Source organism: Struthio camelus, chromosome 1 (genome assembly GCF_040807025.1).
Source record: "Struthio camelus isolate bStrCam1 chromosome 1, bStrCam1.hap1, whole genome shotgun sequence".
Lineage (NCBI taxonomy): Eukaryota > Metazoa > Chordata > Aves > Struthioniformes > Struthionidae > Struthio > Struthio camelus.
In genome coordinates, this window is record NC_090942.1 from 1,360,103 (window position 1) to 1,382,735 (window position 22,633).

The 22,633-nt window shown below is 69.4% G+C and overlaps 1 protein-coding gene across 1 annotated transcript; it reads right to left on the reverse strand.

Moving 5' to 3' along the window:
* Window positions 1-4,693: 4,693 nt before the first annotated feature.
* Window positions 4,694-18,659, reverse strand: LOC138065715 (cadherin-related family member 5-like). The gene is made up of 15 exons (XM_068931120.1): window positions 18,539-18,659; window positions 17,401-17,615; window positions 15,849-15,908; window positions 15,648-15,740; window positions 14,283-14,369; window positions 14,039-14,149; window positions 11,440-11,610; window positions 11,277-11,367; window positions 10,041-10,147; window positions 8,889-9,089; window positions 7,860-7,991; window positions 7,459-7,537; window positions 6,208-6,401; window positions 6,059-6,079; window positions 4,694-5,743 (listed from the first exon to the last, which is right to left on the reverse strand). The coding sequence occupies exons 1-15, from the start codon at window positions 18,657-18,659 to the stop codon at window positions 4,694-4,696; spliced, it is 2,733 nt and encodes a 910-aa protein (XP_068787221.1).
* Between the last annotated feature and the right edge of the window lie 3,974 nt (window positions 18,660-22,633).

Below are 22,633 nucleotides of genomic sequence, written 5' to 3' on the forward strand. Positions count from 1 at the left end.
ACCAGGGAGACAGAGCCCCCTGCTGGCCGCCATCTTGGGGCCCTGGGTGCTGTCACCATGGAGACAGAGCCCCCTGCTGGCCGCCATCTTGGGGCCCTGGGCGCTGTCACCATGGAGACAGAGCCCCCTGCTGGCCGCCATCTTGGGGCCCTGGGCGCTGTCACCATGGAGACAGAACTCCCCCCCCCACACACCATCCGCCATTTTGGGGCCCCACGGGTGGCCCTTCTGCACCCCTCACTTTCACAGAGTTATTGTGGCCCCCAACAGCCCCCCAACACCTTTCCACACCATTGGGGGGTCATTCAACCCCCCCCGGGGGGTATCGAACCTCCCACCCCCATTGTTTGGGGGGTGGCTGTTGCCGTTGGCAACCGACTGCCGGTTCCCTCCCTGGTCACCGTGGTGATGCGACCGTTGGGGGACAGAGCCCGGGTGATCCCCCCCTGGCCAAGCAGCAGGGCACCATGGAGGATCCCGGCATCGGCTCCCACCCCCAGACCGAAGGCCCCTACTGGGACGACACCCGGGTCCAAGGTGGGGGGACACAGGCCCCCTCTTCCCTGCAGCCCCCCCATCTTGTTTTGCGACCCCCCCCCCACCTTCATTGGGGCCATTTCCCGAGGCCGGTGGCAGGGGTGGGGGGTGGCAGCGGGTGCCGATGGCGCAGGGCGCTCACGTCCCCCACCCTCCACACTTTGCCAGGGCGTCCCAAGGCTTCGCCGTGGCCCTGGCTGGCCCTCCTGGCCACCATCGCCTTCCTGGTCCTGCTGGGGCTCGCGGCGGTCATGGCTCACCAGAGTGAGGAGGAGCGCGGGGGCGGGGGGGCCTCCATGGGGCCTGAGGGCTCTGCCTCCCCTCGTCCGGGTCCCGTCTTGGGGCAGGCTGGGGGGGGGGGTCCCATGTGGGGGGTCCTACCTCAAGGCTGGCAAGGGTATGGGGAGCAGTGCAGATAGGATCATGGGGGGGGGGTCCTCATCCTGGGGCAGGCTGGGTTGGGGGGGGGTCCCACATAGGATATCTCCCCCTGGATCACATAGGGCTAAGGGGGTCCCACCTCAGGGCTGGCAGGGCCATGGGGGTCCCATCCTAGGTCACACAGGGCCATAGATGTCCCACCCCAGGGCACAGTGGGCTATAGATGTCCCATCCTAGGTCACACTGGGCTATAGGGGTCTCACCCTGGGTCACATAGGGCCATAGGAATCCCATCCTGGGGCACACAGGGCCATGGGGCTCCCATTCTGGGGCACACAGGGCTATAGGGGTCCCATCCTGGGGCACACAGGGCCATAGGGCTCCCACCCCAGGTCACACAGGACCATGGGAGGGTCACACAGGGCTATGGAGGTCTCCCCCTGGCCACTCAGGGCTGCGGAGGTCAGAGGAGTGGCCTGACCCCCCCCCCTCTTTCACACATCCCCCTCTTCTGTGCCCCCTAGTCCACGTGATGTGGCTGCGACAGCAGCAAATGGAGGCCATCGAGATGGAGAACGTGGAGCTGGTGGACACTGTGCAGCAGCTCAGCAAGGGGCTGGGTACGACTGGGGCCAGGCTGGGGGATGGAGGCTAGGTGCGGCTGGCAGGGGTGGGGTATGGATGGGGGCCAGGCCGCAGGGCTGGGGTGATGGGGAAGAAGGGGCTGAGGCTGCTCCGACACATCCCTGGTTGTGGTGGGACCTCAGAGGTACAAGAGCTCCCTCGTGCCTCCAACAAAGGTGGGACCCTGGGAGTGCAGGAGATCCCTCGTGCCCCAGATGTGGTGGGACCTTGGCAGTGCCAGCTCCCTCGTGTCCCCAGCCAAGGTGGGAGCCCAGGGGAGCTGTCCTACTGTGCCTCATGTCCCTGACCCCCCCTCCCCCCCCACTTTCCTGCCCACAGGCTACAACTGCAGCACGTGTGACATCAGGTGGGTGCAGCATGCCACGAACTGCTACCTCTTCTCGGAGACGAAGGTGCCGTGGCAGCGAGGTCGGGAGACCTGCGCATCCCGCAGCAGCACCCTGGCCCACATCGAGACCAAGGAGGAGCTGGTACCCCACGGCGCGGGGACCCAGGGGTGCCCTGGCCTGGGCGAGCGGCCCCATTGCAGTGCCAACGGGCACACAGCTCCTGTGGTTGGTGCCCCGGTAGGGGTGCAGCCGAGGGACAGATGCGGGTTCAAGAGGGTGTTCAGGCATTCCCCCTCCCTGGGTGCTGTCCATGGGGCTGGCGAGGGGCAGAGCCTGCCCTCAATCTCCCTTTGTCCCACCAGGCCTTCCTGAAGCGTGAGTCCTCCCTGGTCTTTGGCATCAACCTCGGCAAGAAGGTCTTCCACAGCTACTGGCTGGGGCTGACGTACAACAGACAGAAGCGCAACTGGACCTGGGCTGACGGGAGCCCTCTGCTCCCCACCCTGTATGGCCATGGTGGGGGGCCCCAGGGCCTGAGTATGGCGGGGGTGGGGGGGAACCAACAGTGCTTGGGCAGGGGTTGCCGCCCCAGGGCGTAGGGATGGGGGGATGTGGGATGGAGACAGGGTTGGGGATGGAGATGGGCATGGGAACAGGGACAGGGATGGGGACAGGGATGGAGATGGGCATGGGGATGGGGACAGGAATGGTGACAGGGATGGAGATGGGGATGGGGACATGGATGGGGATGGGGATGGAGATGGGCATGGGGACAGGGATGGAGATGGGGACGTGGATGAGGATGGGGACAGCGATGGAGATAGAGCTGGGGATGGAGATGAGAACAGAAACAGAGACAGATGAGAAGGGCCTGAGGACAGGGACGGAAATGGAGGTGGGGATGGGGCCATGTCCAGGGATGGAGAAAGGGATGGAGCTGGGGCAGGGATAGTGACAGGGATGGTGAAGGGAATGGAGATAGCATTGGGGACAGGAATGGGGAAGGGCCTGGGGACGGGATCCCATGGTTTGGGACCCCCTAGAGACCCCCCCCAGTGGGGGTCTGTGGGGATATACGAGAGCAGTTGCCTCCTCCAGACTGCCCCAAGCGCCCAGGGGGTGGGGGGCAGCCCCAAGCGCCCAGCTGCACCCCCTGCCCCACCTGCCCACCACCCCGTCGCTCCATCTGCCCTCCCCATCCTGCCACCCCAGCTACCTGCCCCACCTGCCACCCAGGAGCCCTCCCTGGGCCCTGCCTGCCCGTGCCCCCCGACCCTGCTCTCGGCACCCCAAAGCCCCGGTGGACTCCTGGCGCGGGGGGTCGCCCTGCGGGGGGCACGGGGTGGCTGGAAGCACAGCCGGGCTGTGGGCCCACCCGTGCAGCGGCGCCCCGTGCCCTGCGGCAGGTTCCCGCTGCAGGCGCAGCAGGGCTGCGCCTACCTGCACGCCGGCGGGGTCTCCGCGGGGCTCTGCGGCACCAACCAGCACTTCCTCTGCAAGAAGCTGGCGGGGCTGGGGGGCAGCTGAGCGGCGGCCTGGCCGGGCACGGCACGGCGCGGCACGCGGCACGCGGCACGCTGGGAGCCCGGCGGCGGCGCCGTGCTGGCGCTTTCGCCCGCAGCAATAAATGCGAGTTGGTTTCTAGAGCGGCTCCGGCCCTGGCCCTGCCACCGTCCCTGGGCAGGACACGGCGTCGCGGTGTTGTGGCACCACCCCCAGAGCATCCCGGCCCTGTCCCCCCCCGCCGCTGCTGCCCCCAGTTTTGCAGGGCTGGGAGCTGTGACAGCTCCCCTGGGCATCCCAGTGCATCGCAGTGTCATCCCCCCCCCCCCGGAGAGCAGGGCTGGGGGCTGTGACACCCCAAGTGCCACCCCAGTGTCCCCCCCCAAAGGGAATGGAGATGGGGGCCATGACACCATGAGAGCACCCCAGTGCTCCCCCAGACAAGTGGGACTGGGGACTGTGACACCCCCAGTGCATCCCAATGTGTCCGAGTGCATCCCAGTGCCCCTCTGGGCAAGCAAAGCTGGGCCTGTGACACCCCCCCAGTGCATCCCAGTGCCCCACCAGGCAAGCAGAGCTGGGGGCTGTGGCACCACCAGTGCATCCCAGTACCCCCCTGTAGATGAGCAGGGCTGGGACTGTGACACCCTCAGTGCATCCCAGTGTGTCCCAGTGCATCCCAGTGCCCCTCCAGGCAAGCAGGGCTGGGGCTGTGACACCGCCAGTGCATCCCAGTGCATCCCAGTGCACCCCAGTGCCCTCCTGGCAAGCAAAGCTGGGGGCTGTGGCACCCCTCAGTGCATCCCAGTGTGTCCCAGTACCCCCCTGTACATGAGCAGGGCTGGGACTGTGACACCCCCAGTGCATCCCAGTGCCCCCCCGGGCAAGCAGGGCTGGGTGCCATGATACCACCAGTGCATCCCAGTGTATCCTAGTACCCGCTGCAGACAAGCAGGGCTGGGGGCTGTGACACCCTCAGTGCATCCCAGCGTGTCCCAGTGCATCCTAGTGCCCCTCCAGGCAAGCAGAGCTGGGGGCTGTGACACCCCCAGTGCATCCCAGCGTGTCCCAGTGCATCCCAGTGCCCACCCGCCACCAGGTCGCCCCCACGGACGGCTCCGCGCCGGCGGACGGTCGGTCCCTGCGGCGGTTTATTGCTGCTCTCGTCCAGGCCTCTTCCAACAGCGCTTCCAGCCCGCAGCGAGGCCGGAGCCGGCCGCCGGCCCCTGGCCCCCCCCCGCCGCGTGCCCCCCGGGCGCCGGCGTCCCCAAGCGCCGCGGCGGGCGACGCGGCCGGGCTCAGCACTCGATGGAGTCCTCCAGCAGCAGCAGCAGCGCGGCCGGCACCCGGGGCTCGCCGGCGGCCGCCCCTTCCTCCAGGCTGTCCTCGCTCTCCTCCTGCAGCGCCGGCAGCGGCTCCGACATCCGCCGGCCCCGCGGCGAGGCCGGGGCCGGGCCGCTCAGCACGCCGGCATCGACCGCCCCCGCCGCCGCCGGCACGGGGGGCGCAGGGCTGGCCGGGCTGCCCGGCGGCTCCGGCGCAGCCCCGTCGGGCAGCTCGGCCTCGCGCGCCGCTGCGCCGCGCACCGTGCTCGCTGCTGGGCCGAGCACCGTGCCCTCCACCGTGCCGTGCAACATGTCCTCCGCCGTGCCGTGCACCATGCCGTCTGCCGCACCGCCGTGCACTGCGCCTGCTGCCGGGCCATGCACCATGCTGTGTGCTGTGCCGTCTGCTGCGCCGTGCACCGTGCCATGCACCGTGCTGTGCACCAGGCCGTGCACCGTGCCATGCACTGTGCCCTCTGCCGCGCCGTGCACCGTGCCGCGCACCGTGCCCTCTGCCGTGCCGTGCACTGTGCCATGCACCGTGCCCTCTGCCACGCCGTGCACTGTGCCGTGCACCGTGCCCTCTGCTGCGCTGTGCACCGTGCCGTGCACCGTGCCCTCTGCTGTGCCGTGCACCGTGCCGTGCACCATGCCCTCTGCTGCGCCGTGCACCAGGCTGTGCACCGTGCCCTCTGCTGCGCCGTGCACCAGGCTGTGCACCGTGCCGTGCACCGTGCCCTCTGCTGCGCCGTGCACCACGCCGTGCACCGTGCCGTGCACCATGCCCTCTGCTGCGCTGTGCACCGTGCCGTGCACCGTGCCCGCCGCGGTGCCCTTCGTGCTGCCGTCCGCCTGGCACACCGAGTTGGCCACCGGCTTGCCGCTGCTCGCCGGGGGCCCGGGGGCCGGAGCCGGCGCGGCCGCCTCGGGGTGCCCCTCGGGGTGCCCGTCGCCCAGCTCGCTGTAGCCCTCGTTGGGGAAGCAAAGGCTGCCGGCGCCCGGTGAGGCCTTGCTGGCGTTGACCTGCCGGAGGGACGGCGAGGCTCAGCGGCGGGGACACCCCGACGTCCCCCGCACTGCGCCGGGCACCGCATGGCTGTGCCGTGTCCCCGTGGCACCCCGGGGTGGGGGCTCGTGGCCGTGCCGTGTCCCCGTGCACGCTGGGGCAGGAGTCTCGTGACCTGGCCGTGCCGTGTCCCCGTGCACGTCGGGGTGGGGGCTCACGGCCGTGCCGTGTCCCCATGCAGGCGGGGGTGGGTGGCTCGCGACCTGGCCGTGCCGTGTCCCCGTGCACCCCGGGGTGGGGGCCCCACGGGGCGCCCCGGCGCCCGCACTCACCGGCTGGAACCACCTGAGGCTCTGCGGCCGCCGGAGCGGAGATGGAGATGGAGACGGAGAGAGCGAGAGAGGCGTGAGAGGGGCCCGCACGGGGAAACCGAGGCACGGCGGCGAAACTGAAGCGGGGCGAGGGATGGGGGGGACCCTACCACGTTGGGGTGCTTCTCGATGGCCAGCGCCGCCCGGTCCATGGTCTCCTGGTGCTGCTGCCGCTTCTTCATCGCCCTCATGATGAGGAAGAGGACGGCGGCGGTGAGGAGCACCAGGGCCGCCAGGCCCCCAGCCAGCACCCCCTGGTTCAGGGAGCTCTGGCCAGGCGCCGCTTCCAAGGGGTCCCGGGGGGCTGTGGGATGTGGGAGAGCCTGGTTAGGGGGGACAGGGTGCTATGGGGCAGGGAGAGCCTGGTTAGGGGGGACGGGGTGCTATGGGGCAGGGAGAGCATGGTTAGGGGGGATGGGGTGCTATGGGGCAGGGAGAGCATGGTTAGGGGGGACGGGGTGCTATGGGGCAGGGAGAGCATGGTTAGGGGGGATGGGGTGCTATGGGGCAGGGAGAGCATGGTTAGGGGGGATGGGGTGCTATGGGGCAGGGAGAGTGTGGTTAGGGGGACGGGGTGCTATGGGGCAGGGAGAGCATGGTTAGGGGGGATGGGGTGCTATGGGGCAGGGAGAGTGTGGTTAGGGGGGATGGGGTGCTATGGGGCAGGGAGAGTGTGGTTAGGGGGGACGGGGTGCTATGGGGCAGGGAGAGCATGGTTAGGGGGGATGGGGTGCTATGGGGCAGGGAGAGTGTGGTTAGGGGGGATGGGGTGCTATGGGGCAGGGAGAGTGTGGTTAGGGGGGACGGGGTGCTATGGGGCAGGGAGAGCATGGTTAGGGGGGATGGGGTGCTATGGGGCAGGGAGAGTGTGGTTAGGGGGACGGGGTGCTATGGGGCAGGGAGAGCATGGTTAGGGGGGATGGGGTGCTATGGGGCAGGGAGAGTGTGGTTAGGGGGGACGGGGTGCTATGGGGCAGCTCCCTGGGGATGCAGTGCCATGGGGCAGCTCCCTGGGGACATGGTGCTGTGGGGCAGCTCCCTGCAGATACAGTGCCATGGGGCAGCTCCTGGGGGACGTGGGGCTATGGGGCAGCTCCCTGGGGATGCAGTGCCATGGGGCAGCTTCCGGGGGACGTGCGGCTATGGGGCAGCTCCCTGGGGACGCAGTGCCGTGGGGCAGCTCCCTGGGGACTTGCGGCTATGGGGCAGCTCCTGGTGGACGCAGTGCCGTGGGGCAGCTCCCTGGGGACGTGCGGCTATGGGGCAGCTCCTGGGGGACGCGGTGCCGTGGGGCAGCTCCCTGGGCGATGCGGTGCCGTGGGGCAGCTCCCGGAGGCCGCAGCCCCCCAACCCGTCCGTACCCGCCTGCCCCGGCCACAGCACCTCCAGCTCCACCGTGGCGTTCGCCGTCTCCCCCGACTCCTCGTCCCGCGCCAGCACCTGGGGGACACGCGCTGCCAGGGGGGCGCAGGACCCCCAGCCCCAGCCCAGACCCCGCCGGTCCCCTGGGGGCCGCCTGGACGCCTGGCTCCCTCCCCAGCTCTGCACGAGGCAGTGGCCCAGCCCCGAGCCCCACCTGGGGGTCCCGGCTGCCCCCAAGGATGGGGGCCGCTCCCAGGAGACCCCTGCAAGAACTGGGATTGGGGGGGGGGGGTCCCTGCCCCACCGGGTGCTAACGCTGGGGCTGGGGTCCCCGCCCCCCTGGGTGGCTCCTGGCTCTGTCCCAGTGCATCCCCCCGCGCCCCGTGCCGGGGTCCCAGACCTGCAGGCTGTAGGTCTGCGTGGCGCGGAGGCGGTCGGCGCGGGCCACCAGCAGCCCGTTGGGCATGATCTGGAAGAGCTGGCTGTGGTTGGCGCGGGGCCGCAGGCTGTACCGCACCTGGGGGTTGAGACCCTGCGGGGACAGGGAGCCCGGCTGAGCCCCCCGCGTCCCGTCGGGCGCTGGCCCGGGGTGCCCAGTGCATCCCCTGGCACCCCTGGGTGTCCCCTGAGCATTCATTCCCCCAGGTGTCCCCTGAGCATCCCCCAGGGTGTCCCCCAAACATCCCCCTGGGTATCCCCCCAGCATCCAACCCCCGGATGTCCCCCGAAGCATGCCCCGGGTGTCCCCCAAACATCCCCCCGGGTATCCCCCCAGCATCCCCCAGATGTTCCCCAAGCATCTCCCAGGTGTCCCCCAAACATCCCCCCAGGTGTCCCCCAAGCATCCCCCGAATGTCCCCTGAGCATCCCCCAGGTGTCCCCCGAACATCCCCCCAGGTGTCCCCCAAACATCCCCCCAGGTGTCCCCCCAGCATCCCCCTGAATGTCCCCTGAGCATCCCCCAGGTGTCCCCCAAACATCCCCCTGGGTATCCCCCCAGCATCCAACCCCCGGATGTCCCCCGAAGCATGCCCCGGGTGTCCCCCAAACATCCCCCCAGGTGTCCCCCAAGCATCCTCCTGAATGTCCCCTGAGCACCCCCCAGGTGTCCCCCGAACATCCCCCCAGGTGTCCTCTGAGCATCCCCCGAATGTCCCTGAGCATCTCCCTGGATGTCCCCCAAACATCCCCCTGGGTATCCCCCAAACATCCCTCTCAGGTCCCCCTGGGTGTCCCCCAAACACCCCTCGGGTGTGTCCCCCTGAGCATCCCCCTATGCATCCACCAAGCATTCCTGAGCGTCCCCCTGGGTATCCTCCAAGCATCCCCCCCCAGCTACCCCCCGGGCATCCCCCAACCCCACGCTGCAATGCATCATGGGAAACTCCCGCGGCATCATCCCCGGCGCACGTGGGGGACAGACACTCACGTCCTCGAAGTCGGGGTCGTGGACGCGCAGGGCCAGGACGCGGCCGCCGTAGGTGGTGAGGAGCACGGCCTCGCGGGGCGCCGCGGGGACGAAGGCCCGGTACGCGGGGCGGGCGAAGCGGGGCGGGTGGCGGTTGGCGGCCAGCACCCGCACCACCGCCTCCGTCACCGCGTACTTGTTGGCGTCGTTCACCTGCGAGGCCTGGGGGGGGGCGGGGGGGCATGGCGCCGCGGACGGGCCGCGGGCCACCAGCCACGCTGCCGCCGGCTGCCACGCCGCCCCCGCTGTCCCCACACCCCGGCATCCCTCACCCCAAACACCCCTCACCCCAAATACCCCTCAGCCCAAATACCCCTCACCCCAAATACCCCTCTCCCCAAAAACCCCTCTCCCCAAATACCCCTCTCCCCAAATACCCCTCAGCCCCAGCATCCCTCACCCCAAATACCCCTCTCCCCAAATACCCCTCAGCCCCAGCATCCCTCACCCCAAATACCCCTCGCCCCAAATACCCCTCAGCCCCAGCATCCCTCACCCCAAATACCCCTCACCCCAAGTACCCCTCACCCCAGCATCCCTCACCCCAAATACCCCTCAGCCCCAGCACCCCTCGCCCCAAATATCCCTCACCCCAAATACCCCTCACCCCAAATACCCCTCACCCCCAAATACCCCTCAGCCCCAGCACCCTTCACCCCAAATACCCCTCACCCCAGCACCCCTCACCCCAGCACCCCTCACCCCAAATACCCCTCACCCCCAAATACCCCTCAGCCCCAGCACCCTTCACCCCAAATACCCCTCACCCCAGCACCCCTCACCCCAGCACCCCTCACCCCAAATACCCCTCACCCCAGCATCCCTCACCCCAGCACCCCTCTCCCCAAATATCCCTCACCCCAGCATCCCTCACCCCAAATACCCCTCACCCCAAATACCCCTCAGCCCCAGCACCCCTCACCCCAGCACCCCTCACCCCAAATACCCCTCACCCCAAATACCCCTCACCCCAGCCCCCCTCACCCCAACTAGTCCTCACCCTGAACATCCCTCGCCCGAGCGTCCCCCGCCCGAGTTCCCCTCCTCGCCCGTCTCGCCCCCCCAGCCGGTCCCCGGTGCCGGGGGGTTGGGGGCGCGGGGCGTCCCCCTCACCATGACGCTGAGGCTGATGGCGGGGGTCTGCCGGCTGCTCTCCACAGCCCGCAGCAGTGTGATGGCGCCCGTCGCGTTGTCGATGTGGAAGCGGCCGCTCTCCTGGCCTGCGCGGCCCCCCGGTGAGCGGGGGCACCCGCCGCCCGGCCCCTCCGCTGGACCCCCCCCCCGAGCACCCCCGCGTCAGCGCGGCGCCCAGGAGCCCGACCCGGCCCCCCGGCCCTGGGAAATGCCCCTGCCCCATTTTGGGGGATGCATGGTGCAATAGGGGGGAGATGGGGGGGGGAGCGAACCCCTGGGGCTGAGCACCCCTGGGTGCAGCAGGGCCTGGCCTGACCCCTTGGTCACCCTGCAGCCGCCCCGAATCCGGAAGGATTAGGGCTCCTGCTCTATCCCTTTATGCAATTTGCACCTGTGGCGCCCGTTAGATCCCGGCAATTGGATTGCACCGGCGCAGCCGCCCCCGGCGCAGCTCCCCGGCATGCGCCGCGGCTGCTTTCGGCGCTGGGGCCCCACGCAGCGCACGAGCGCTGCCGTGCAGCGAGCTGCACGGTCGCGCGGCCCGGTGCTCCCGCATGCACGGCTGTGCCAACAGCCCCGCTCCCCGCGCCGCGCACCCATCTGCGTGCGTGCACGCTCGCACCGTGCCTGCAGGGCTCCCGCGTGTCTGCGCTCGTGTGACCGCGCTCCAGCGCGTGCACGCTCACGCACAACCGCGCTCACGCGTGCCACTGCTCACGCGCCCTTCTGCATGCACCTCCACGCTTGTGCCAGCTAACGCTTGTGCACAACCGCGCTCATGCGTGCCACCGCTCACACGCCCTTCTGCACGCGTGTCCATGCTCACACCGGCTAATGCTTGTGCACAACCGCGCTCACACGTGCCACCGCTCACACGCCCTTCTGCACGCGTGTCCACGCTCACGCCAGCTAACACTCCTGCACAACAGCGCTCACACGTGCCACCGCTCACACGCCCTTCTGCACGCGTGTCCATGCTCACACCGGCTAACGCTTGTGCACAACCGCGCTCACACGTGCCACCGCTCACACGCCCTTCTGCACGCGTGTCCACACTCACGCCAGCTAACACTCCTGCACAACCGCGCTCACACGTGCCACCGCTCACACGCCCTTCTGCACGTGCGCCCACACTCATGCCGGCTAACGCTTGTGCACACCCGCGCTCACACGTTAACACCCTTGCACGCGCGTGCTCCCGCGGGGCGGCCGTACCTGCGAGCAGGGAGTAGGTGATGGGCGCCCGCAGGCCCCTGTCCCCGTCCTCGGCGTGCACGGAGCCGGGGGCGAAGCGCAGCGGGCCGGCCTGCGGAGCAGCGGGCGGCTGAGCGCGGGGGGCCGGCCGGGCGGCGTGGGCCGCCGCGAGCCCCCCCCTCACCTGCAGCTCGCCCTCGGTGACGTTGGCCCGGTAGACGGGGCTGACACAGACGCTGGTGCCGCCGTGGGTGCGGCGGGTGCAGGGCAGGAACTGGGGGTACTGGTCGTCCCCGTCCAGCACGTTCACCCGGACGCGGGTGGAGGAGTTGAACCGCTCCTTGGTGTTCATCTCCTGCGGGACGGCGCGGCGCCGTGGGGACGGTGCCCCGGGGGCCGGGCACCCCCCGGCGCAGGGGCTGCACCGACTGGGCACCGGGCCGCCCTGGGAACCTCGCGGGCTACGCAGCACCTGGCACGGGGCTCTGGGTCGCACCAGGCACCGTGCAGCCCATGCACGTGTGACACTGGGCACCGTGCGGCCCATGCACGGGTGACACGGGGCACCGTATGGCACTGGGCACCATGCCGCCCATGCACAGGTGACACGGGACACCGTGCGGCCCATGCACGTGTGACATGGGGCACCATATGGCACTGGGCACCATGCCACCCATGCACGTGTGACACGGGGCACCGTGCGGCCCATGCACGTGTGACATGGGGCACCATATGGCACTGGGCACCATGCCGCCCATGCACATGTGACACGGGGCACCATGCAGCCCATGCATGTGTGACACAGGGCACCGTATGGCACTGGGCACCATGCAGCCCATGCACGTGTGACACGGGGCACCGTGTGACACTGGGCACCGTGCGGCCCATGCACATGTGACACTGGGCACCATGCCACCCATGCACGTGTAACACGGGGCACCGTATGGCACTGGGCACCCTGCAGCCCATGCACGTGTGACACGGGGCACTGCGCGGCCCTGGGCACCGTGCGACCCATGCATGTGTGACACGGGGCACTGTGTGACACCAGGCACCGTGCGGCCCATGCACATGTGACACTGGGCACCATGCCACCCATGCACGTGTGACACGGGGCACCGTATGGCACTGGGCACCCTGCGGCCCATGCACGTGTGACACGGGGCACTGTGTGGCCCAGGGCACCGTGTGGCCCCTGGAGGTGACACGAGGCACCCCGTGGCCCATGCTGTGCCGGCACCCCGTGCTGGCCACCTGCCGTCCCCCCACCGCCGCTGCCGCCCCGCGCTCGCCCGCCGCCCCGGCTCCGGCTCTGCCGGCCTTTCCCCACCCGGGAGCTGGGGAGAGCCCAGTCCTGCGGCCCAGGGCCAGCCCTGAGCCCGCTGCTCCGGCCAGCAGGGCAGGCGCCAGCCTTGCTGCCCAGCCTGGCGCCCCCGGGCACGGGGACCCCCTGGGCACAAGGACCCCATTGCACAGGGTCTCCCATTGCACGGCGACCCCAGGGCACAAGGATGCCGGCACAGGGACCCCATTGCACATGGTCCCCCATTGCACGGGGACCCCATTGCACAGGGACCCCCATTGCACAGGGACCCCCATTGCACAGAGTCTCCCATTGCACGGGGTCTCCCATTGCACGGGGACCCCAGGGCATGGGGACCCCCATTGCACGGGGACCCAATCGCATGGGGACCCAGGACAGGGTTGGGGACACGGGGCCGGTGACACCCGTGGCCAGGCCGGTGCCCACAGCGGGGGTAGGGCTGGCTGCCGGATGTGTCATCAGGCCTTAGACCCATTAGGGAAATTAAAAAGGGGGATTGAGGGCAGGTGGCGGGGAGCTGACGAGATCACGTCACCCCCAATTAGCGAGGGAGGCACCGGGGCTGGCTGACGAGCACCGCTAGCGGGGGAGGGGGCACAGGCTGCACGCGCACCCCGCCACGCTCCCCCCCCGGGTGCCCACGCACACGTGTGCACGGATGTGCACACGCACACACATGCATGTTTGCAAGCACACCCAGACACACATGCATACTTGCAAGCACACGCACACACGTGCATACTTGCAAGCACAGGTATGCACACACACGTGCATGTTTGCAAGCACACGCATACACGCGCACATGTGTTTGCTTGCAAACACACGCACGCATGCGTGTTTGCAAGCACACGCGCACACACGCACACACGTTCATGTTTGCAAGCACAGGCACACATGTGCATGCTTGCAAGCACACGCACACACATACATGTTTGCAAGCACAGGTATGCACATGCACGTGCATGCTTGCAAGCACAGGCAGGCACGCACACACGTGTATGCTTGCAAGCAGATGCACACACATGCACACACGTGCATGTTTGCAAGCACAGACACGCACACACGTGCATGCTTGCAAGCACACGCACACACGTGCGCACACCTACGTGTGCAAGCACAGCCACCCGCACGCGCACCCGCTCCCGGGCCTCTCTGCTCCGCACGCAGACACACGTGCGCACGCCTTCCTCCAACGCACAGCTGCACTGCTACACATCTATCACGCGCACACGCGCAGGGCTGTTTCACCCCCCGTGCTGCCCACGCGTGCACAGCCACACGGTTATACGTGCGCGCGCACTTGCACGTGCACAACCGCTCCTGCGTTGCACACACACCTCCCGTGCACATGTGTGCGCCCGCTGCTACATGCATACGTGTGCACGCCCCCCTGCCCGGCTGCGTTAGTGGCGCACAGGCAAACGGGCGCCCGCCCCTGCTGCGCTGCGGGGGTCCTTACCACCGCGTGCACCACCACCTCCAGCTGCTGCTTGGTCTCGAAGTCGAGGGCTCTGGCCAGCACGACCTTCCCGCTGTTGGGCAGGTCGATGCGGAAGTACCTGGCGTCGGCCTGGGGCGGCGGGGGCAGCGGGGCTCAGCGCCGGCAGATGGCCGGCTCCCGGCCGCCCCCGCAGCGCGGCCTGGCGCGCTCCCCGCTGATCGCCGCCCCCGGACGCCTGGGCCCCTGCGGCGGCGGGACTCACCGAAGCCGTGTCCAGGACGTACATGAGCATGTCGCCGTCGGCGTCTTCCGCCTGCGTGCTGAACGCCACCGAGTGCACGGCCGCCAGCTGCCGGGACGGGGGGCAGCCCGCGTCACCCGGCACCCTCATCCCGCCCCCACCTCCCGAATCCTCCCGCGCACCCCCCGTCCCGATCCTGCACCCCAAGTCTTCGTGGGCCCCCCCCCTCACCCCACCTGGGCGCCCCCGCTCCCCCCGGGATACCCCGTTCTCTCCTAGCACCAGTCTGCCCCGTCCCTGTCCCCACCGGCCCTATTCCCATCCCCGGTCCCCTGCCCGTCCCCGTCCTGCCCCAGCCCAGTGGCCACGTCCAGCCTTGTCCCCACACACATCCTTGTCCCCTGGAACAGGGACCCCCATTGCACAGGGACCCCCTGGGCACAGGGACATCGGCACAGGGACCCCCCCCCCCATTGCACAGGGTCCCCCCATTGCACAGGGTCCCCCCTGGGCACAGGGACATCGGAACAGGGACCCCCCCCCCCATTGCACAGGGTCCCCACAGCACAGGGACCCCCTGGGCACAGGGACATCGGCACAGGGACCCCCCCCCATTGCACAGGGTCCCCCCTGGGCACAGGGACCCCCTGGGCACAGGGACATCGGCACAGGGACCCCCCCCCATTGCACAGGGTCCCCCCATTGCACAGGGTCCCCACTGGGCACAGGGACATCGGCACAGGGACCCCCCCCATTGCACAGGGTCCCCACAGCACAGGGTCCCCCATTGCACGGGGACCCCCTGGGCACAGGGACATCGGAACAGGGACCCCCCCCCATTGCACAGGGTCCCCCATTGCACAGGGACCCCCTGGGCACAGGGACATCAGAACAGGGCCCCCCCCCATTGCACAGGGTCCCCCCATTGCACGGGGACCCCCCTGGGCACAGGGACATTGGCACAGGGACCCCCCCCCCCATTGCACAGGGTCCCCCCATTGCACAGGGTCCCCCCTGGGCACAGGGACATCGGCACAGGGACCCCCCCCATTGCACAGGGTCCCCCCATTGCACGGGGACCCCCCCTGGGCACAGGGACATCAGCACAGGGACCCCCCCCCCCATTGCACAGGGTCCCCCCATTGCATGGGGAGCCCCCTGGGCACAGGGACATCGGCACAGGGACCCCCCCACACACACAGCACAGGGTCCCCCATTGCACAGGGTCCTCATTGCACGGGGATCCCAGGACTTGGGGACCCCCTGGGCACAGGGACATCGGCATAGGGATCCCCCTCCCCATTGCACAGGGTCCCCACAGCACAGGGTCCCCCATTGCACGAGGACCCCTGGGCCTGCCACATCCCCGTCCCCAGGCCCTGGCACCTCGCTGATGTTGTGGGTCAGCACCGAGGCCCCCAGGAACCGGGGCCTGTTGTCGTTCTCATTGAGGACCTGGACGATGATCCTGTACTCGACCTGCCGGGGACACGGGGACGCGGGGGGCAGCGTGGGAGCGTGCACCAGGCAGCCCCGGTGCCTGCCCTCCCGGGGGGCGCCGGGTCCCGCTCAGAGCCCCCGCCGTACCGGGGAGAAGCCGTCCTCGGTGCACGTCAGGGCCACCACCAGCACCGGCGACTCCAGCTCCTGCAAGCGCCGGGCGTCAGGCAGGGCCGGGAGGCGCCCACCCGTCCGCCCATCCCTGGGGCCTCCCGGCGCGGCCACCCCCTGGGCCGGGGCAGCGGGAACCTCCGGGGGGCCTGGGGATGCATGGGGGACATGGGGGGGTGCAAGGGGGCACAAAGAGGGTGCAGCAACGGGGCATGGTGGGTGCAGGTGGATGCAGGATGGATCAGGCAGATGCAGGATGGGTGCAGGACGGATCTGGTGGGTGCTGGCAGATGGGGGCAGGTGCAGGATGGATGCAGGACGGGTGCAGGATGGGAGCAGGATGGATCTGGTGGGTGCAGGCAGATGCAGGATGGGTGCAGGATGGGTCTGGTAGGTGCAGGCAGGTGCAGGCGGATGCAGGATGGGTGCAGAACGGATCTGGTGGGTGCAGGCAGATGCGGGCAGGTGCAGGCGGATGCAGGATGGGTGCAGGATGGATGCAGGATGGATCTGGTGGGTGCTGGCAGATGCAGGATGGGTGCAGAACGGATCTGGTGGGTGCAGGCAGATGCGGGCAAGTGCAGGTGGATGCAGGATGCGTGCAGGATGGATGCAGGATGGATCTGGTGGGTGCTGGCAGATGCGGGCAGGTGCAGGCGGATGCAGGCGGATGCAGGATGGGTGCAGAACGGATCTGGTGGGTGCTGGCAGATGGGGGCAGGTGCAGGCAGATGCAGGACAGGTGCAGGATGGGTGCAAGATGGATCTGGTGGGTGCAGGCAGATGCGGGCAGGTGCAGGCGGATGCAGGTGGATGCAGGATGGGTGCAGGATGGATCTGGTGGGTGCTGGCAGATGGGGGCAGGTGCAGGCGGATGCAGGATGGGTGCAGGATGGGTGCAGGTGCAGGTGGGTGCAGGATGGGTGCAAGATGGATCTGGTGGGTGCAGGCAGATGCGGGCAGGTGCAGGCGGATGCAGGTGGATGCAGGATGGGTGCAGGATGGATCTGGTGGGTGCTGGCAGATGGGGGCAGGTGCAGGCGGATGCAGGATGGGTGCAGAATGGGTGCAGGTGCAGGTGGATGCAGGACGGGTGCAGAATGGATCTGCTGGGTGCAGGAAGATGGGGGCAGGTGCAGACGGGTGCAGGGCGGGTGCAGGATGGGTCTGGTGGGTGCAGGCAGATGTGGGCAGGTGCAGGCAGATGCAGGCAGATGCAGGACGGATCTGGTGGGTGCAGGCAGATGGGGGCAGGTGCAGGTGGGTGCAGGCGGGTGCAGGACGGGTGCAGGGCACAAACTTGCAGACGCAGGCGGACGGGGGCTGGCTGGCTGGCTGCCGGACGGATACAGCTGGCCCCAGGGCAGCTGCAGGCAGGTGTGGACAGATGTGGTCGGATGCACATGGACACAGGCGGGTGCAGGTGGGTGCAGGTGGAGGTGGGAGGATGCAGATGGGTGCAGGTGGATGCAGGCAGACATGGGTGGGTGCGGGCAGGTACGGGCGGATGCAGTGCCCGCCGCCGCACCTCGCGGTCCAGGGCCCTGTCCGCGGACACGTTGAGCCGCACGGTCCGGCCGTCGAGGTAGAACCAGGCGGCGTCGGCGCCCTCCAGGCAGAGCTGCAGCCCGGCGCTGCCCGGGTCACCCGCCATGGGCAGCCGGGCCACCAGGCTCCCGTGGGCGCTGTTCTCCGCGATCTCCGTGAAGACGTTCCCGAAGCCGCTGCACCGGTCGCCCCAGGCTGCCGGCACGGCACCCCGGGTGAGGGGCCCGTGATGCACCCCCCCCGGCCCCGTGACACCACCCCAGGCCTCACTCCTCCGTCCCCTGGGGCCTGGCCTCCCATGGCCCCATGCCCAGGTCCCCATGCCCTTGGTCCCCAACCCCCAGGTCCCATCCCCAGCGTCCCCATGCCCGGGTCTCATCCCCAAGCTCTGCATCCCCAGGTCCCCAACCCTTTGGTCCTCATCTCCCAGGGTCCCCAACCCCAGGTCCCCATGTTCTAAGGTGCCCATGTCCTAAGGTCCCCATGGCCCCATTCCCTGTGTCCCCATCCCTCATGTCTCCATTCCCCATGTCCTCACTGCCAGGGCTCATCTCCAGTGTCTCCATCTCCCATGTCCCCATGTCCTAAGGTCGCCGTGGCCCAGGGTCCCCCATCTCCTATGTCCCCATCCCCAGGGCCCATCTCCCATGTCCCACGTCCTAAGCTCCCCATTGCCCAGGGTCCCCATCCCCTGTGTCCCCATCCCAAGGTCCCATCTCCAGGGCCTCCAATCCCAGCAGCCCACCCCAGGGTCCCTATCCCCCCCCGGTCCCCATGCCCTGGTCCCCCCCACCGGGTTCCCGCCGTCCCCCGTGTCCCCGCAGTGCTCACCCGTGGCCAGCTGCGCTGCCAGGCAGGCGGCCAGGAGGGCCGGGCAGCGCGGCGCCCGCATGCTGCTGCCCGCGCCACGCCTGCGGGAGCGGGCTGCGACCCCGCGCCACGGCCCGCACCACGCCGCCGTCACGCCATGCCGTGCCACCGCCACGCCACGCCACTGCCGTGCCACCACCACCCACGCTGGCCACGCAACCCATGCAACCCATGCCACCGCCACCCATGCCACCGCCACCCATGCTGGCCATGCAACCCATGCCACCACCACCCATACCACCACCCACCCACGCCGGCCATGCGACCCATGCCACTGCCACCCACGTTGGCCATCCAGTCCATGCCGCCACCGCCACCCATGCCACCGCCACCCATGCCACCGCCACCCATGCTGGCCATGCAACCCATGCCACCGCCACCCATGCCCCGCCACCCATGCTGGCCATGCAACCCAGGCAACCCATGCCACCACTACCCATGCCACCACCACCCATGCTGGCCATGCAACCCATGCCACTACCACCCACGCCACCACCACCCGTGCTGGCCATGCAACCCATGCCACTGCTGCCCACACCACCGCCACCCACGCCAGCTGTGCAACCCATGCAACCCACGTCACCACCACCCAGGCTGGCCACACTACCGCCACCATGCGACCCACGCCACCGCACCACGCCACCCACGCTGCACAGCCCTGTCCCCCAGGGTCCATCCACCGCATTCCCATCCCCATGTCCCCGTCCTCTAGGTGCCATCCCCCTGGGGTTCACGTGTCCCTAAGTCTCCTGTGTCCTGTCCCACTGAGGTCCCCAATGTCCCTGATGTCCTCAGGCCCCGTGTCCCCACACCCATATCCCCTTCCCCGGGTGCCATTCCCCCAGAGTCCCCATGTCCCCCATGGCTCCATCCCCTGGGTCCTGTCCTCCTGGGGTCCCCAACGTCCCCCATGCTCCCAAGCCCCACGTCCCCATCCCCTGGGTCTCCCGTGTCCGTGAGCCCATCCCCGACAGCAGTGGGGGGCTCTCACCGCAGCAGCGCCGGGGGCCGGAGGGTCCCGGGGAGCTGCGGGGCGACGCGGCCGCGCCGGGGCACCGCTGAGCCTGCGAGAGAGCACGCGTGAGCAGGGCGCGCGCTCACCACTGGATCACACGCACGCATGTGTGTGTGTGTGCACACACCGAGTGTACACGTGCATGTGCACACACGCAGCCCTTTGCACACAGCTCATGTGCACACGCGCGTGCACAGACACGGCCCCGTGGGCACAGAAAGCATCCACACTGGGCACACAAGGTCAGCTGTGAACACAGAGCACGCCCCACACGTGTGCATGCTTGCACACACCCCTGGGCACACACAGAGCACGCTCCACACCTGTGCCCACATGCATGTGCCCCTGTGCGCACACAGAGCACGCCCCACACGTGTGCACACATGCATGTGCCCCTGGGCACACACAGAGCACGCCCCACACGTGTGCACACATGCATGTGCCCCTGTGCACACACAGAGCACGCCCCACACGTGTGCACACATGCATGTGCCCCTGTGCACACACAAAGCACGCTCCACACGTGTGCACACGCACGTGCCCCTGTGCGCACACAGAGCACGCCCCACACGTGTGCACACATGCATGTGCCCGTGCGCACACAGAGCACGCCCCACACGTGTGCACACATGCATGTGCCCCTGTGCGCACACAGAGCACGCCCCACACGTGTGCACACATGCATGTGCCCCTGTGCGCACACAGAGCACGCCCCACACGTGTGCACATGCATGTGCCCCTGTGCGCACACAGAGCACGCCCCACATGTGTGCACACATGCATGTGCCCCTGTGCGCACACAGAGCATGCCCCACACGTGTGCACACATGCATGTGCCCCTGTGCGCACACAGAGCCCCGACACCCCCCGCACCGCCCCGACGCCCCACCAGCACCTCCTCGATGCCCCTCAGCACCTCCCTGACGTCCCCCTGCACCCCTCGACGACCCCCCAGCACCGCCCCGACACTCCCCACACCGCCCTGACACCCCCAGTAGTGCCCCGACACCCCCCAGCACCTCCCTGATGTACCCCTGCACCCCCTGACGCCCCCCCCAGCACCGCCCCGACGCCCCCCGCACCGCCCCGACGCCCCCCCAGCATCCCGCCGACGCCCCCCAGCACCACCTGGACGCCCCCCCGCACCCCCGACGCCCCCTCGCACCGCCCCGACGCCCCCCCACCCCCCCGACGCCCTCCCGCACCTCCCCGACGACGCCCCAGCACTGCCCCGACGCCCCCTCGCACCGCCCCGACGCCCCCCGACACTCACCCCTTCCCGGCCCCGACCCGCCGCCGCCAGCCCCTGCGCGTCGGGGGCCCGGCGGGCCGCATGGGGGCCCAGGCGTCCGGGGCGGCCCGGCGCGCGTCTCCTGCCGGGCTCATTAGCTAATGAGGGCGGCGCGGGGGGAGGGGCGGGCTCGGCCCCGTCTGCCCGTCCCGATCCCGGCGGCGGCTCCGCACCGCCCCCCCCGCCCCCGCCGGGGGCCCCGGCGTCCGGCCTCTCCCTGGTCCCCCCCCACCGCTCCGGGGACCCAGGCGTCCGGCCCCCCCCGGCCGGCCCGGCGCGGCCGCTGCTCACCTGCCCCGCGGCGCCGGGAGGCCCCGAGCGGGGGGGGGGGGGGGCGGGGGGGGGCGGATCAGCGGCCGCGGCCCCGAGCGGGGGGGTCGGGCCGCCCCCGCCGGCTGCTCCACGCTGGCTGCGCTGCCCCGACCGCGCTGCCCCCGCTGCGCTGCCCCCGCTGCGCTGCCCCCGCTGCGCTGCACCGACCGCGCTGCCCCGGCTGCACTGCACCCGCTGCACTGCACCCGCTGCACTGCACTGACCGCGCTGCCCCGACCGCGCTGCCCCCGCTGCGCTGCCCCGACCGCGCTGCCCCGACCGCGCTGCCCCGACTGCGCTGCACCCGCTGCGCTGCCCCGACCGCGCTGCCCCGACCGCGCTGCCCCGACTGCACTGCACCCGCTGCGCTGCACTGACCGCGCTGCCCCGACCGCGCTGCCCCCGCTGCGCTGCCCCGACCGCGCTGCCCCGACCGCGCTGCCCCGGCTGCACTGCACCCGCTGCACTGCACCCGCTGCACTGCACTGACCGCGCTGCCCCGACCGCGCTGCCCCGACCACGCTGCCCCGACCGCGCTGCCCCGGCTGCGCTGCACCGGCTGCACTGCACACCTGCACCACACTGGCTGCGCTGCACCGGCTGGACCTCACTAGCTGTGCTGCACCGGCTGCACCACGCTGGCTGCACCACACCGGCTGCGCTGCACCGGCTGCACTGTACCAGCTGCATTGCACTGGTTGTACCGCACCGGCTGTGCTGCACCGGCTGCACTGCACCGGCTGCACTGTACAGCTGCACCACACTGTCTGTACTGCACTGGCTGCGCTGTATGGCTGCGCTGGCAGCACCACACTGGCTGCGCTGTACAGCTGCACTGCACCAGCTGCACTGCACTGGCTGTACTCTGTGGCTACACTGCACTGGGTGGCTGCACTGCACGGATGCACCATGCCAGCTGAACCATGCTGGCTGTGCTGTACAGCTGCACTGCACCAGCTGTGCTACACGCCTGCACTGCACTGGCTGCACTGCACTGGCTGCGCTGCACACCTGCACCACACTGGCTGTGCTGTACAGCTGCACCACACCAGCTGGACTGCACCGACTGTACTGTACCAGCTGCACTGCACCGGCTAGGCTCATTGCTGTACTGTACCAGCTGCATTGCATGGCTGTTCTGTACTGGTTGTACTGTACCATCTGGCCCACACGGTTGTAGTGTACTGGCTGGGCTGTACCAGCTGGGCTGATGGCTGTGCTGTACTGTCTGCACTGCACCGGCTGGGCTCATCGTTGTACTGTGCTGGCTGCACTGCACCGGCTGGACTATACCAGCTGCACTGCGTGGCTGCACTGTACCAGCTGTGCTGCATGGCTTCATGGTGCCTGCCGTGCTGCACAGCTGTACCGCACCAGCTGCACTGCCCCAGCTGCACTGCACTGGCAATGTTGCACCAGGCACACTGTATGGCTGTACTGCACCAGCTGCATGACACTGGCTGCACTGCATGGCTGTACTGTACTGGCCACACTGCCCGGGCTGCACTGCATTGGCCACGCTGCCCCAGCTACGCTGCACTGGTCACGCTGCACTGCACTGGCAGCACTGCACCAGCTATGCTGCACTGGCTTCACTGCACGGCTGCACTGCATGGCTGCATTGCAGCGGCCGCACTACCCTGGCCTCTTTGCACCGGTTTCACTGCATGGCTGTTCTGTGCCAGCTACACCGCACTGGCTGCACTGCCCCAGCTGCACTGCCTG